General features: G+C 56.5%; 1 protein-coding gene across 9 annotated transcripts in view; it reads left to right on the forward strand.

Annotated features, from left to right (window-relative positions):
* Adgrl1 (adhesion G protein-coupled receptor L1) overlaps nucleotides 1–13636 on the forward strand; it is a 66270-nt gene that overhangs the window by 44738 nt on the left and 7896 nt on the right. For 2 of the 9 annotated variants that reach the window (XM_008855408.3, XM_029557405.1), the window contains exons 4-16: nucleotides 1307–1416; nucleotides 4705–4722; nucleotides 7813–8613; nucleotides 9371–9703; nucleotides 10181–10284; nucleotides 10479–10664; nucleotides 10902–10940; nucleotides 11044–11227; nucleotides 11389–11511; nucleotides 11963–12177; nucleotides 12423–12593; nucleotides 13000–13209; nucleotides 13289–13509. In XM_008855408.3, coding sequence (XP_008853630.1) covers nucleotides 1307–1416; nucleotides 4705–4722; nucleotides 7813–8613; nucleotides 9371–9703; nucleotides 10181–10284; nucleotides 10479–10664; nucleotides 10902–10940; nucleotides 11044–11227; nucleotides 11389–11511; nucleotides 11963–12177; nucleotides 12423–12593; nucleotides 13000–13209; nucleotides 13289–13509 — 2715 coding nt within the window. Of the gene's footprint in view, nucleotides 1–1306; nucleotides 1417–2675; nucleotides 2826–4704; nucleotides 4723–6596; nucleotides 6683–7812; nucleotides 8614–9370; nucleotides 9704–10180; nucleotides 10285–10478; nucleotides 10665–10901; nucleotides 10941–11043; nucleotides 11228–11388; nucleotides 11512–11962; nucleotides 12178–12422; nucleotides 12594–12999; nucleotides 13210–13288; nucleotides 13510–13636 lie in introns of those variants that run through there. The other 7 variants (XM_017794942.2, XM_008855410.3, XM_008855413.3 and 4 more) reach the window with 7 other exon arrangements.

A 13636-nucleotide genomic window follows, 5' to 3' on the forward strand; every position in this document is an offset into this window, starting at 1 on the left:
AAAAAAGAGGGATGGAGTGGGTAGACAGAGTCAGACCCTCCCAGGCCTAGCCTGCACTCTCAGCCTCCCTGAAAGACACTTAGCCCTTGCTGGACTTCTGCCTTAGTAGTTAGCACACCCTGGCTCTAGGTAGAACTAAAGACAGACACAGGTTCATCCACGCTGGCAGAGCCTTTCAAGTTTTACTGAGTTCCATCCCTAGGTTGCTGGCTGCCTAAGGCCTAGGAATGGTATTGGTTACTTTCCTTGTCTCTGACCTGACAGAAACAACTTAAGGGAGGAAAGGTTTTATTTTGGCTCGTGGTTTTAGAGAGTTCCATCCATAACAACAGGGAGGGTGCAGAACAGAGCACATCATGGCTGTCAGGAAGCGGAGAAGGAAATGTGGGTGCTCTGCTGGCTTTCTCCTTTTTCCCCCTTTATTTATTTTTTTTTTTTAATTTTTTTTGGTCTTTTTGAGACAGGGTCTCCCTGTAGCCCCAGCTGTCCTGGAACTCACTGTGTAGACCAGGCTGGCCTTGAACTCACAGAGACCCATCTGCCTCCCAAGTGCTGGGATTAAAGGTGTGTGCCACCACGTCTGGCCTTCCCCCTTTATTACATCAGTCTAAGCCCCCACCAAGTGAAATGGTACTGCCCACATTCAAGGTAGGTCTACTCCCCTGGGTTAATCTTCTCAGAAAAGATGCTCATAGACTGCCCAGCTGTGTGCATTACCAGTCTCCTAGGCAATTCTAAATTGTCAAGTTGACAGTGAAGATAGAATATCACAGACACCTTGACTGCAGGTACAGACAGCAGTGAGATTTTAGTTGTTAAATAGGCTTCCTTTTCTACTAGCCAGACCCCTGAGGTTCATAGGGACTCGGATTCCCAGTGGGGATCCAAGAGTCTTCCTAGCCGTGGCACTGCAAATCCTCTCAGCTGCTCTATCCAGAAGGTGGCAGAATCCACCTTAGGGCTGAAGTGAACACTGTACCTTTGGGATGATGTGTTTGCAAAAGCACCAATCACGTGTGGCATCCTGTGCATCCGTAAAGGGCATGCAGGGGCTTTTGAGTCAATTTGAAGAGGAGCACCAACGATGTACTAGTACTGACTAGGACAGCAGGATGAAGCAGTGAGGGGCGGCTGTGTGAGGGGGATGGCCCCCCAGCTGAGGAAGCAGACAGGAAACAACAGGGCTCAAAGCTTTGTCTCCCACTCCCCTGTGTCCTCCCAATTTGGAGCGCTCTGTTTGCCCCTTGACCCCAGAACCTCCCAAGTCTGAGTCTATCTTCCTCAGCTCCTCTTCTCTTTTCTGTAGGTGCAACAACCGAACCCAGTGCGTGGTGGTAGCTGGCTCTGACGCCTTTCCTGATCCCTGTCCCGGAACTTACAAGTACCTGGAGGTGCAGTACGACTGTGTCCCCTACAGTGAGTCATCTTGTTCCTCATGCTGACACGGGCCCTTCCCCCACAAAGCAAGTGAGGAGACACCTTGATCCAGCACACATACCATACATCTGTGGGCCCGGCACGGGGACAAGCAGGCCTCCTCCTACCTACATGTTCTTTTCACAGACACTCTTGTCCACACTGATGATTACCCTCCCACTCCACAGACTCTGTCCCCTTCTCTAGGGCACCTTCTTCAGTCTTTTATCACCCGCCCAGCTCACCTCAGTCTGTCATGTGCCCCTTGCTTGCTGAAGCTCTTCAAGGCCACATTCCCACAGCATGCCAACATATGTCTGCCTCCCTCCTTTCATACCCGTTCCCCCTCTAGATGCTGGACACACCTGCTCTTCTCTCTCACCACCTCCCTCTTCCAACTCCTCCTTTCTGGTCTCCCTTCAGACACCCCCTCTTACCCTTTCCACGTCATGGAGCCATACTCTGTCCCCTAGACAAACAGACCACTCTCTGAAGCCTAGTGACAGAGCTGCTGTGAAAGTCTGGGGGTATCTTCCACAGTCTCCTAATGCCTGGCTGATTTACCCATTACCATGTAAGCACTTCCTGTCGGCAGAAGAAGTGCCGCCATGTTGGACTGAGAGTGCCCCCCAAAGAGATGATTTGGGAGCCAGGAGCCTGGCTGTCTTGCACCTGACCAAGGGGAGCAGACAGAGACAGGGACAGGGGTGCTCCTCCTCAGCACCCAGCCTTAACATCACCTGTCTTCCTGCCTACTCTCCTTCCTCCCTTCTCTCCTCTCTCACCTGGCTTCACATAGCCGGCCTGGAGGTAGGGCCTCCCGGCAGAGGGGGAGGAGGCAGGGCCACCAGGGTGTCCAAGTAAGGAGGGCAGGGGAGCAGGAGACCCAGTAATTCTCCCTCCTCTCCCCTGCCACCCCAGCCTTCCCCATCCCCCAACCTTTGATTTCTCCTCGCAGGTGATGCCAGGACGCTGGGGAGCAGGCTCACTTCTGTTCGTAACTTTCTTTTAGTCTTCGCCCTTTCCTTTCAGTGCCTGAGGCCTTCAGCCACCGCCTGGGGGGATGTCCATCTGCTCCCTGAAGCCTCCCCACAGCACTGGGGACACTTGTCCACCCCACAGCTGGGGTAGAGGGAGGGAGGTGGGAGGTGACAAGTGTAGGACAGAGGGCAGGCAGGTGGCATGAGGCTTGACCAGGCTCTTGATTTTTCTGGCTCTGAAATCTGCAGCAAATGACTTAATTTCTCCGGGTGCTGCAGACGGAGGCGTGAGTCCTGGAGATCAGGAGTAACAAGCGCTCGGCCCTGCGGCCAGAGTCCACTCCCAGGAGCAAAGCCCCGAAGGCAGAGGCTGCGACTTCACCCCCCAGCACCCAGCCCCGAGCCTGGTTCAAGATGTGCTCAGTGATGGTACGGACACTCTTTCCCACCACCTGAGCCTCTTAACTCCTCTGTGATAGGGGAGGGGTCAAAAGCCTGTCCCTAGTGCTGCGAATAGAGACAGCATGGGAGTCAAGCTGCTGTGGCCCGGGCCGTGGGTGCCAAGAGAACAGTGCTTCTGTCGGCTGCAGGGCCTCACTTCTCTGAGCCTTGGTTTCCCCAGCTGTAGACAGGTTTCCGGAAGTCCTACCTATGAGGTGCCTAGCATATGTCCTTGCCCCTCTTGAGCCCTGGGTGCTGTCATTGTGACTGCTTTTCACTTAACGATTGCTGTTAATGCCATGGTAACCAAAATAAAAATAGTAGCATGTGATGAACCCAGTTACTCCAGAGGCCAGAAAGACACTGGGCAGAAAAATGCTCTGGTCTGTGTGGAATCCCAAGCAAATAGATGGTACAGGAAAAGTGGGGAAAGACCACAGACCCTGGAGTGGAGCTTTGAGTCCTGGAACCCAGCCCCCAAGTGTAGCCAGGGGACACAACCCAAGGAAGACCAAGGACTCTGGGGTTGGAAAGTGGCACAGGTCGGGGATGGCAGCACCAGACTGAGGAGGGCACAGGCCTGAGACTTGGAAGACAGGGCATATACAGGGTGGATGTGATGAGCAGGGCTGGAAGAGCTGCTGCACCCAGTTGAACTAGCTCTTGACCTTCCAAATGGTTGGGTTGGAGTGTAGGAATCACTGAAACTAAGGAGAGAGACAGGGAAGCTGGGTACTACTCCCTAACCTTCCCTAAGTACGTCCTGAGAACCAGGCCCTGGGTGAGGCGCTGGGGAGCCAGACAGGGCCCCTGTGGAACTCCAGCAGAGTGTGTGGCAGGGAGCAGTCTAGGCAGCCATGGGGCCCTGAGCTTCAGAGGCCAGGGTGACCCCAGTGCTGGTAAGGGTGGGGCAGGGATAGGGGACAGGGTTTGGAGGGGTCACTTGAGGTGTGGGGACCCCAGACATTGGACTAATGCTGGATTTGCTTTGCAGCTGAGCACAGCCTAACATTCCCTTCCTCCCTAGGTGCCACCCGTGCGTCATCAAGGGCGGTGGGTAGGGCAGGGGGCAGCTAGGGCTTTTAGGCCCTGGTGGGCTGGGCAGAGCAGCTGAGCCATGAGCTTGCCTTCTCCTCCAAGGAGTGTGGAAGCCTCTCTGCCATGTGTTGTCCCACCTAGTCTGTGTCCCATCTAATTCTATGCCTCTGTCTCCCTTACCCTGGCTCTGTCCAAGGCCAAGGGCACTTGCCTGTCTGCCTCTGTTGTCTATGTCTGGCTCTACTGCCCTCTGTATGCGTTTCTGGGGTCAGGAGGCCTTAGAGGAACGCAGCTGGACTGAGGTGGGGCCTCCTCAAAGGCAGAAGATCTCAATCTGTGCTCTTAGCTGGGAACGGGACACAGGCCCCAGAGACATTGAACCCCTTCTCTCAGCCCCTGGTTCTAGCAGGGGGTCAGCACACAAGGTTCCTCTATTCTCTGTTGCCTGGTGTCCCCCCAGCCAAAGCTCAGCTCCCAGCTGGGGCTCCTCCCTATCCCTCTGTTCCCAGGGCCCCCCAGCTTGAGGGCTCTGTCCACCTGCCTGTGTGTGCCATGCCCCGTCTCTTCGTCTTCCCCTTCCATGTGTTCCCCTGTCCCTTCTGTCTCCCCAGCACCCTCTTGCCCCATCCTACCCCAAGAGGAAGGGACTTGGGGGTGGGGGATGAACTGATGCTAATAGAAGGGGTTGGGAAAACAGGATCAAGGAAGGACAGGAAAAGGGGGCGTGTGACCAGAAAAGAAACGAAAGCAATTTAATCTTTTTTTTTCTCTTTTTTTCTTGCGCATTTTTTTTTCAATTTGTTTTCTCTCTCTCTTCCGATGCTTAAAGTAGAAGTGGAGCAGAAAGGTAAACGCACTGTCACCAATGCTAACCCCCTAACTCACACTTTGTTCCACCTGTACCATACTCATGTGGCCCACCCTTCCAGCCCCGTCTTCTCCCCACCCCCACTTGGTCCAGTGATATCCCTCCCTCTCTGTCTCTTTCTCCCTCTCATCTCTACCTCCTCTCTGGTCCCTGGTCCCTGCAGGGGACCTGACCTCTCATTTCTTTTGCCTCCCTCAGGAGAAGTATATAAGCATCCAGGCGGGTGGGGAGGGGGGGCTCCCCTCCAGCCCCCACAGGCACCTGGTAGCATTTTCTCTCCCTCAGCCCCCCCCTTCTTTCTTCTCCCCTCACACCTTTTGTAAAGTTTCCTGTAGAGGGTGGTGGGGTGGACGGGACACTTTTTCCTTTGGGGTCCAGATTCCTCCTCTCTCCCTGGGTCCTGGTGGCTTAAGCTCTTCTGGTTTGGCGTTTCCAAGGCCCAGAGCTGTTATGGAACATGGAGCACCAGTCTCCCCACCTGCCACCCCTCTTGACCAGCCAGGAGCCTAGTCCTGGGAAGGGTTATCAGCTATCCTGAGACCCTGGGAGGGGGCATCCTGCCAAAACCCTGGGACAAGGGGTGGGGGTGGGCCTCCTGGAGTGGGTGGCGGGAGCGGGTTCTGTCTCTGCACACTTGCAAAGCTGCAGTCAGGGTTTCTTCCGGGCTGATGTGGGAGAGGACCAGGGAGGGGTGGTGGGAGTCACAAATGTGTCCTGGGAACTTCCACAGGCCCCATAATTTCTTGTAGGGAGCCCCATGGTTAACAAAGCTATCTGTTAAGGGCTAGGGAGTACCCCAGCTAGTGGGGCTTGGTGGTGGGGCAGGTAGCAGCGGGCAAGCAATGAGATAGCCCTTTAGGGTCCCTTTCACCTTGAAATTAAGGTGGTCTGTGGAGCATCCCTGCCAGTGAGTGGGTGGGGTCCCTCTGAGCTGCTCCCTTCCCCTCCCCCTCCTGCCTGGCCCATCTCAGGCCTGGGCACTGGCCCTCCTTTGCTCTCCTGAGTCCGCCCTGGCACCAGCCACTCTTCTTGCAGGCTCATGCTTCGGAAGTACATTACTGGATCTCCTCTTCAGGGTTGGGCTGGGGGAAGGAAGGGGAGGTGTTGGGAATTGGGTACTGGGGAGGGGTCCTCCTCTCCCCCTTCCCTGGGATGCAGTCTAACTGTTTTTCCTCCCCTGCCTGACACCCTCTGACCAGCTCAGGCCCCAAGACCTCCCACAGCCCCTCTTTACACATACATGTCCCTGTCAGGGATCCCCATGGGGTAGAGCCGGGGACCAGCGGAACAGGACAAAGGATGGAGGCCAGGTGGGCTGGTCAGAGGGTGCGGGCCCTACAGAAGGGAATACCAAGGCTCAGAGTCCTGGCCAGCATGGGGCTGCCCGAGGCTGCCCTCCTATTGAAGGGGCTGTGCTCCTGGCTGCTTGTTGCCCTAGTGCTGTGAAGGGAGGGAAGGCTGCAAACACACCCCCACCCCCAAGCCTGCTGAAGAGCCAGACTGAAGTGGACAGTAGGCCTGGTTTCTACCTGGGGCCCCTCTCTACTGGGGCTGCCTCCCATGCTGGCACCAGGTCCCAGTCCTCCCTGACCCCCAGGGGCTGACTGTTCTGGTGATGCACCAGTCAGGAGCAGAGAATTCACCATAGATTCCTCCACTCCTCCCCAGCCCTGGCTTGTCTGTGGGTTCTGCCATGGGAGATGAGGGGAGGGGCCAGCCCTTCTGGAGGAGACTAGCCATGCTGACCTGCTGGATCAGTAGGGGTAGGCGGTAGGTGGTGCTGGGCTGTGAAGGGTAAGGGTGGGCAGGCTAGTGGCGCCAATGAGATGCAGTCTAGGTTTTCCTCTTTTCAGGGAATGGGGGGGTGGGGCGGGGGCCCCCCACCTTTCTGACATCAGCGCTGCCTTGGTCCCTCCTCCCGAGCCGGGGATGGTCGCAGGTAAATCAGGGTCCTGGGCAGGGGAGGTGGGGGCTGGCTGGGGCGGGCTGGGGCTTTATCCTAGCACCTGGTTCCCTCCCTTGCCCCCTCCGAGCTGGACCTGGGACTTCCCCTGGAAGGGACCCTCAGCTGGGCCTGGGCCTTGGAGTGAATTCTCTGTTCACCCCCTCTCTCCTCCACCAGCACTAACCCTTTCTTCCCAGGTCGTCTCCAGAGCGCCTCCCTTGGAGCCAGGACTTTGCGGAAACCCCTCCCCTCTGTCTCTCTTCCCTCTCCCTGCAGCTCCCCCTCCCCAAATATCCCGAGAGTCCTGTCACTCTCAGTGTCCCCATTCCACCCCTGTGTACCAGTATCAGTGTGTGCTGCTGAACCTGACCCCACCAGAGACCCTGCCGGCTGGGGCAGGCCTGGATTCCTCCTCCCTAGCCTAACCTGGGAGCTGCCTCCCGGAGTGACTTCCTCAGATACCTGCTTGGCGAGTGCCAACAGGGTGGAGCATAGGAAGCATGGGGGAGGGGGAGCTAAGGAGAGTTAGATAGTCCTAGTCCTCCCTGCCGGAGTCGGGGTATGCCTACACCCACAGTGGATGTGGAAACATCACTCTATCTTGCAGCTTTTGCAGGAGGAAGAAAGTGAAGTTTTGTTATTGTTGTGTTTTTTGAAGTCCATTCCCGTGTGGTCGGTGAAGGATGGGACTCCCATCCCCTAGTTCTTCCATAGGGACAGAGAAGGAAGGCCAGGGTGCTGATTCCTGAACCTTGAGGCTAGGTTCCACTACAGCAGGAGATCCCCACTTTATCATTTCCAGAACAGCTCCAGGAGGGCTTTGGCCTACCCTTTGTCCCCAGCCTGTGGGGTCTCTAGCAGCCAAGGAAGGGTAGAGGGTGCCACCTCCCCACACTAACCCTGCTCTTGATGGTCTCCAGGGAGAGGGGCAGCTGGGCGGGGGCGGGAATCCCAGCCTGCAAACCCCCTTCCCATCACCAGCCCGACCAAGCAACCATGACTGCAGCAGCAGGAGGGACAGAATGGCTCCCCCGGCCTTGTGACCAACTTGCCTCTCTCTCCCCTCTCTCCCTGCCTCTGCTCCTCCCTGCCTCCCTGCCCGCCCACCCACCTACTTGGCCCAGTCTTCGTGTGCCCAGGGACCCTGCAGAAGGTGCTGGAGCCCACCTCCACACACGAGTCGGAGCACCAGTCTGGTGCGTGGTGCAAGGACCCACTGCAGGCCGGTGACCGCATCTACGTCATGCCCTGGATCCCCTACCGCACAGACACACTGACTGAGTATGCCTCATGGGAAGACTATGTGGCTGCCCGCCACACCACCACGTATCGGCTGCCCAACCGTGTTGACGGCACCGGCTTTGTGGTTTATGATGGCGCAGTCTTCTACAACAAGGAGCGCACACGCAACATTGTCAAGTACGACTTGCGGACGCGCATCAAGAGTGGGGAAACTGTCATCAACACAGCCAACTACCATGACACCTCGCCCTACCGCTGGGGGGGCAAGACCGACATTGACCTGGCGGTGGATGAGAATGGGCTGTGGGTCATCTATGCCACTGAGGGCAACAACGGCCGGCTGGTGGTGAGTCAGCTCAACCCCTACACACTGCGCTTTGAGGGCACATGGGAAACCGGCTATGACAAGCGATCAGCCTCCAACGCCTTCATGGTGTGTGGAGTCCTTTATGTGCTGCGCTCTGTGTATGTGGACGATGACAGCGAGGCAGCTGGCAACCGTGTGGACTATGCCTTCAACACCAATGCTAACCGTGAGGAGCCGATCAGCCTCTCCTTCCCCAATCCTTACCAGTTTGTGTCATCTGTTGACTACAACCCCCGGGACAACCAGCTGTATGTGTGGAACAACTATTTTGTGGTCCGCTACAGCCTGGAATTTGGACCCCCCGACCCTAGTGCTGGTGAGGATGGCTGCTGAGGGGTGTCTGCCTGTTTGTGTCCATTCCCCAGTCTCCTTGGTGCCAGGATAGTACAGCTCTTGGGAATCAGGAGGTAAAAAGAAAGCTATAGGATGTGGTAAACACTTCCAAACACAGTTACTAACTCATGATGCTGGTAGCCCACAAGCCAGGCAGTTTACTTCCTTTGTCTTAAGATGAAGAAACAGAAGCACTGGGTGACTGGAGAGTTCTCTTATTTGAGAACTGGACCCCCAGAACTCTGGGCTTTGACTTGTGCACTTGGACACAGTAGTTCAGGAACACTTGGGTGCAGAATCAAAGCAGAAAGAAGCTTGTTGTGGGGCCAGGGAGGCCCCTTTAGAGTCTCACTTTGCTCCCAGGTGCCCATTACCAGCTCTGAGCAGGCCCAGGACTCCAGGAAGCCTTATGCAACCTTCTTTGTTTAAAGGGAGTTGAGACCCCCAGAGGGAAGGTGTAGGTAAGGTACCAGACCCGAATCAGCTGGGCCACAGATGAGGGGTGGTTGCATTCAGCAGCCTTGACACCCCAACCTGTCTCAGCTTCTGCAGAGATACCTCAGAATGCAGAGACACACAGTATACTTTTACCTTTTTCTGAGTACATGGTCTCATGAATGTAGGGGACCTCTGAGCACAGAAAGGCCCAGGACCCATGACACCTTTCCACTTAAGTGGGTCAGAAAGATGTGGGGGTATGTGTTGGCCAGGACTCAGACATGAGTATGACCCTGTTTTAGATCCTCTCTATCTTCCAGGCCCAGCCACTTCCCCATCTCTCAGCACTACCACCACAGTCCGGCCCACACCCCTCACCAGCACAGCTTCTCCTGCAGCCACCACCCCACTTCGCCGGGCACCCCTCACCACGCACCCAGTGGGCGCCATCAACCAGCTGGGACCTGACCTGCCTCCAGCCACAGCCCCAGCACCCAGCACCCGGAGACCCCCAGCCCCCAATCTGCATGTGTCCCCCGAGCTCTTCTGTGAGCCCCGAGAGGTACGGCGGGTCCAGTGGCCAGCTACCCAGCAGGGCATGCTGGTGGAGAGGCCTTGCCCCAAGGGGACTCGAGGTGAGTACAGAGGCTATGGCTGGCCAGGAAGGGCTGGGGGAAACACAGCAAGAGCACAGCTTAGCACAGGTGCCATTCGTCCATCTTCACTAAAGAGGGGTGTTCTGCAGGGAGGGGTCATGTCCCCAGACTATGTGCAGCCAGGTTCCAGTGTGAACAGGTACTCAAGGAGCTGCAGAAGGTGTCTCACCTCCTGGCCTCTGGCTGAGATAACCAAGCCAGTTGCAGGACAGACAGACACAAGACTAATAGGTATCTCACATACCAATGCTCTGGGGACCCCAAGATTGGGAGCAGCTTTGTGAAGAGGGCCTTCCATTGTTGAACCTTGCTGGGGGTCTAACTCTGGGAGGCTCAGAATGGGCTGCTTCATGTCTGTTTTCCCACATCCCCTTCACCCACTTGTTCTCCACTCTTGTCTCCTTTTTCCGCCTCTTTTCTTCTCCTTCCCTTTGGTTTCCTTGTCTGTCTCCACAGGAATTGCCTCGTTCCAGTGTCTCCCAGCCCTGGGGCTCTGGAACCCCCGGGGCCCTGATCTCAGCAACTGCACCTCCCCTTGGGTCAACCAGGTGGCCCAGAAGGTACCAACAACCACTGCCTCTTGCAGGCAGGCTGTCCAGAGTCCAGGGAAGCCGCTAGGAGAACACAGGGCCAGAAGCCAGAGCCAGGGAGAAGAGGGGGGCCTAAGCAGGCAGGGCTTGTTAAGAGGGAATGTGGAGCAGGGCCGGCCATTCCCCAAAAGATCTGAGGTCCCCCTCCTCTCTACCTCGTGCAGATTAAGAGTGGAGAGAATGCAGCCAACATTGCCAGTGAGCTGGCCCGACATACTCGGGGCTCTATCTATGCTGGCGATGTGTCCTCATCTGTGAAGCTTATGGAACAGCTGCTAGACATCCTGGATGCCCAGCTTCAGGCCCTGCGGCCCATTGAGCGTGAATCAGCTGGCAAGAACTACAATAAGGTGGGCCCTGTAGGAACTATCTGACTGGTGTCTCCACACCTGCTGCCGCCCCACAGTGACCAATGGGCCTCATTGCTGCACTGACCTGGGTGGTCCTGAGAAATTGGGGTCCCTGACGAACATGTCTGGCTGGTTCCTTGGCCCCAAGTTAGTGGAGGAACAATCTTTCCAGGCCCCGATGTTGGAGCGTTGGGGCTAGGGATGAAGTACCTGGACTATCGACATTTCTTTCTCTAGATGCACAAGCGAGAGAGAACCTGCAAGGATTATATCAAGGTGAGGCCCAGAGAAGTCCAGCTCTTAGGAACCAGAGGCCTTGACTGCCTGAGGTCTGTGGGGATGGGAGAGGAAGGGACTGACTCATGGACTGACTCTACAGGCTGTGGTGGAGACAGTGGACAACCTGCTCCGGCCAGAGGCACTTGAGTCCTGGAAGGACATGAATGCCACAGAGCAGGTGCACACAGCCACCATGCTCCTAGACGTCCTGGAGGAAGGGGCCTTCCTGCTGGCTGACAATGTCAGGGAGCCTGCCCGTTTCCTGGCTGCCAAACAGAACGTGGGTGAGTGCTGTAGCTACCCCAGGACCAAATCCCAAACTCTGGGAGTGCTGGGCTCCTGGCCTTGGGCCTGCAGTCTCTTGTTATGGGGCCTCACAGTGTAGTGTGAGCCCAGTCTACAGACAGACACTAAATAGCCTGCCTTTTCTGCCCCTGCTCCACAGTCCTGGAGGTCACTGTCCTGAACACAGAGGGCCAGGTACAAGAGCTGGTGTTTCCCCAGGAGTATCCCAGTGAGAACTCCATCCAGCTGTCCGCCAACACCATCAAACAGAACAGCCGAAATGGTCAGTGCCCCACAGAGTTTCAGTAATACTCTACATGGGTACTCCCAGCCTTGCACTGTGAGCTTAGCTCTGAATGGTGCACGATGGTCATGAACTTTAAACAGGGTTTATCTGCCAGCCAATTTCATGGATAACCCAAAGCCCAAAGGCCTGAGTTTGCAGAGCTAGGCGGGAGCTATTGGTCCTCTCAGCTTAAGGGTACATTGTGCCATTTGAGACTGAGACACAGAGTGGCTAGGGATCTGCCCAATGTCACACAGCAAATAAGAGTGGATCAAAGAGCCAGCTTCTGCCGGGGATATTGCTGAACACTGGTCTTATGGAAAAGGGTCCCTTAGTCCCCTTCACCTAGGCCACAGCCTAGCTTCAGCATGCCTATGGGCCACGGAGCCTGAATGGAGGGGTACAGCTGAGAGTGGCCACCACATCTCATCATAGCCATCTTCCCCAGGGGTAGTCAAAGTTGTCTTCATCCTCTACAACAACCTGGGCCTCTTCCTGTCCACGGAGAATGCAACGGTGAAGCTGGCGGGTGAAGCAGGTACAGGTGGCCCTGGAGGTGCCTCCCTGGTGGTGAACTCACAGGTCATTGCAGCGGCTATCAATAAGGAGTCAAGCCGCGTCTTCCTTATGGACCCTGTCATCTTCACTGTGGCCCACCTGGAGGTGAGCCCTCCAGTCCCTGACGCTTACCCTACCACGTGTTCATCTACCCAAGAGTACGTTTCAGCTCCCTAAGGGGCCTGACTATCTGTCTCTCCCCTGTTTCAGTTTGGACTACTTGTCCCATAGATCTGGTAGTCACCTGGGGCCCCTGGCACTTCTTTCACACTTGTCGCTATCCCTGTTGCTGGGTGTGGGGCGGGAACAGGACTTCCTGTCCTGACACCCTGGCCACCACTATATAACAGGCCAAGAACCACTTCAATGCGAATTGCTCCTTCTGGAACTACTCAGAGCGCTCCATGCTGGGCTACTGGTCAACCCAGGGCTGCCGCCTGGTGGAGTCCAATAAGACCCATACCACATGTGCCTGTAGCCATCTCACCAACTTCGCTGTACTCATGGCTCACCGAGAGATCGTAAGCTGGCCGGCACTCTGCTGCTCCTAGTGGGCCTGCTTGTTGCTGGCCTTGCTTTGCATGGCATCCTAGAGAGCACACAGCATGGGTGGTGCCTGCAAGGCCAGCTCGTGGCCATGGGGGGCCACAGTCTTGCCTGGGGCATGAGGCCTTGCATCTGGCCCCAAGGCACTCTGGAGAAGCAAGCTGGTATCACCTTTGTCATCTCTCCACAAGCCTTCCAGAGCATGAGGAAGTGAGCTCGTCACCTGCACAGGGGTGGGGGCTGGCTTGGTGGCCGGGTGGGCAGCACTGGAGAGCCTAGTGGCCCATGGCCTTGCCTGGGTCCTTGCCTACAGCTGGCACCTGGACAAGCCCTGAGTACAAAGCCAGAAACCCTAAGTGTACCCCTGCTCCTGTCCCCCAGTACCAGGGCCGTATCAATGAGCTACTGCTGTCAGTCATCACCTGGGTGGGCATTGTCATCTCCCTGGTCTGCCTGGCCATATGCATCTCCACCTTCTGCTTCCTGCGGGGTCTGCAGACCGATCGCAACACGATCCACAAGAACCTGTGCATCAATCTCTTCCTGGCTGAGCTGCTCTTCCTGGTTGGGATAGACAAAACTCAGTATGAGGTAAGCTGGGGCAGGGGCTGGGCAGCAAGAGGAGGCCACAGGCAGCTGGTACAGCCACTGACCTTTGCTGCTCCCACAGATCGCCTGCCCCATCTTTGCCGGCCTGCTGCATTACTTCTTCCTGGCTGCCTTCTCTTGGCTGTGCCTGGAAGGTGTGCACCTCTACCTGCTGCTGGTGGAGGTGTTCGAGAGCGAATACTCTCGTACCAAATACTACTACCTGGGCGGCTACTGCTTCCCGGCCCTGGTGGTGGGCATTGCAGCAGCCATCGACTACCGAAGCTATGGCACCGAGAAGGCGTGAGTGTCCCCGTGGTCCTCAGGGTCTCCACCTGCCTGGTTACTGAACGGCGGGCTCTAGGCTGGGGCCCAGGTGGCTCGCCTCTCCGAGCATTTCTCCACCTGCCTGGTTACTGAACGGCGGGCT

Source organism: Nannospalax galili, unplaced genomic scaffold (assembly GCF_000622305.1).
Source record: "Nannospalax galili isolate Female #2095 unplaced genomic scaffold, S.galili_v1.0 scaffold47, whole genome shotgun sequence".
Taxonomy (NCBI): domain Eukaryota; kingdom Metazoa; phylum Chordata; class Mammalia; order Rodentia; family Spalacidae; genus Nannospalax; species Nannospalax galili.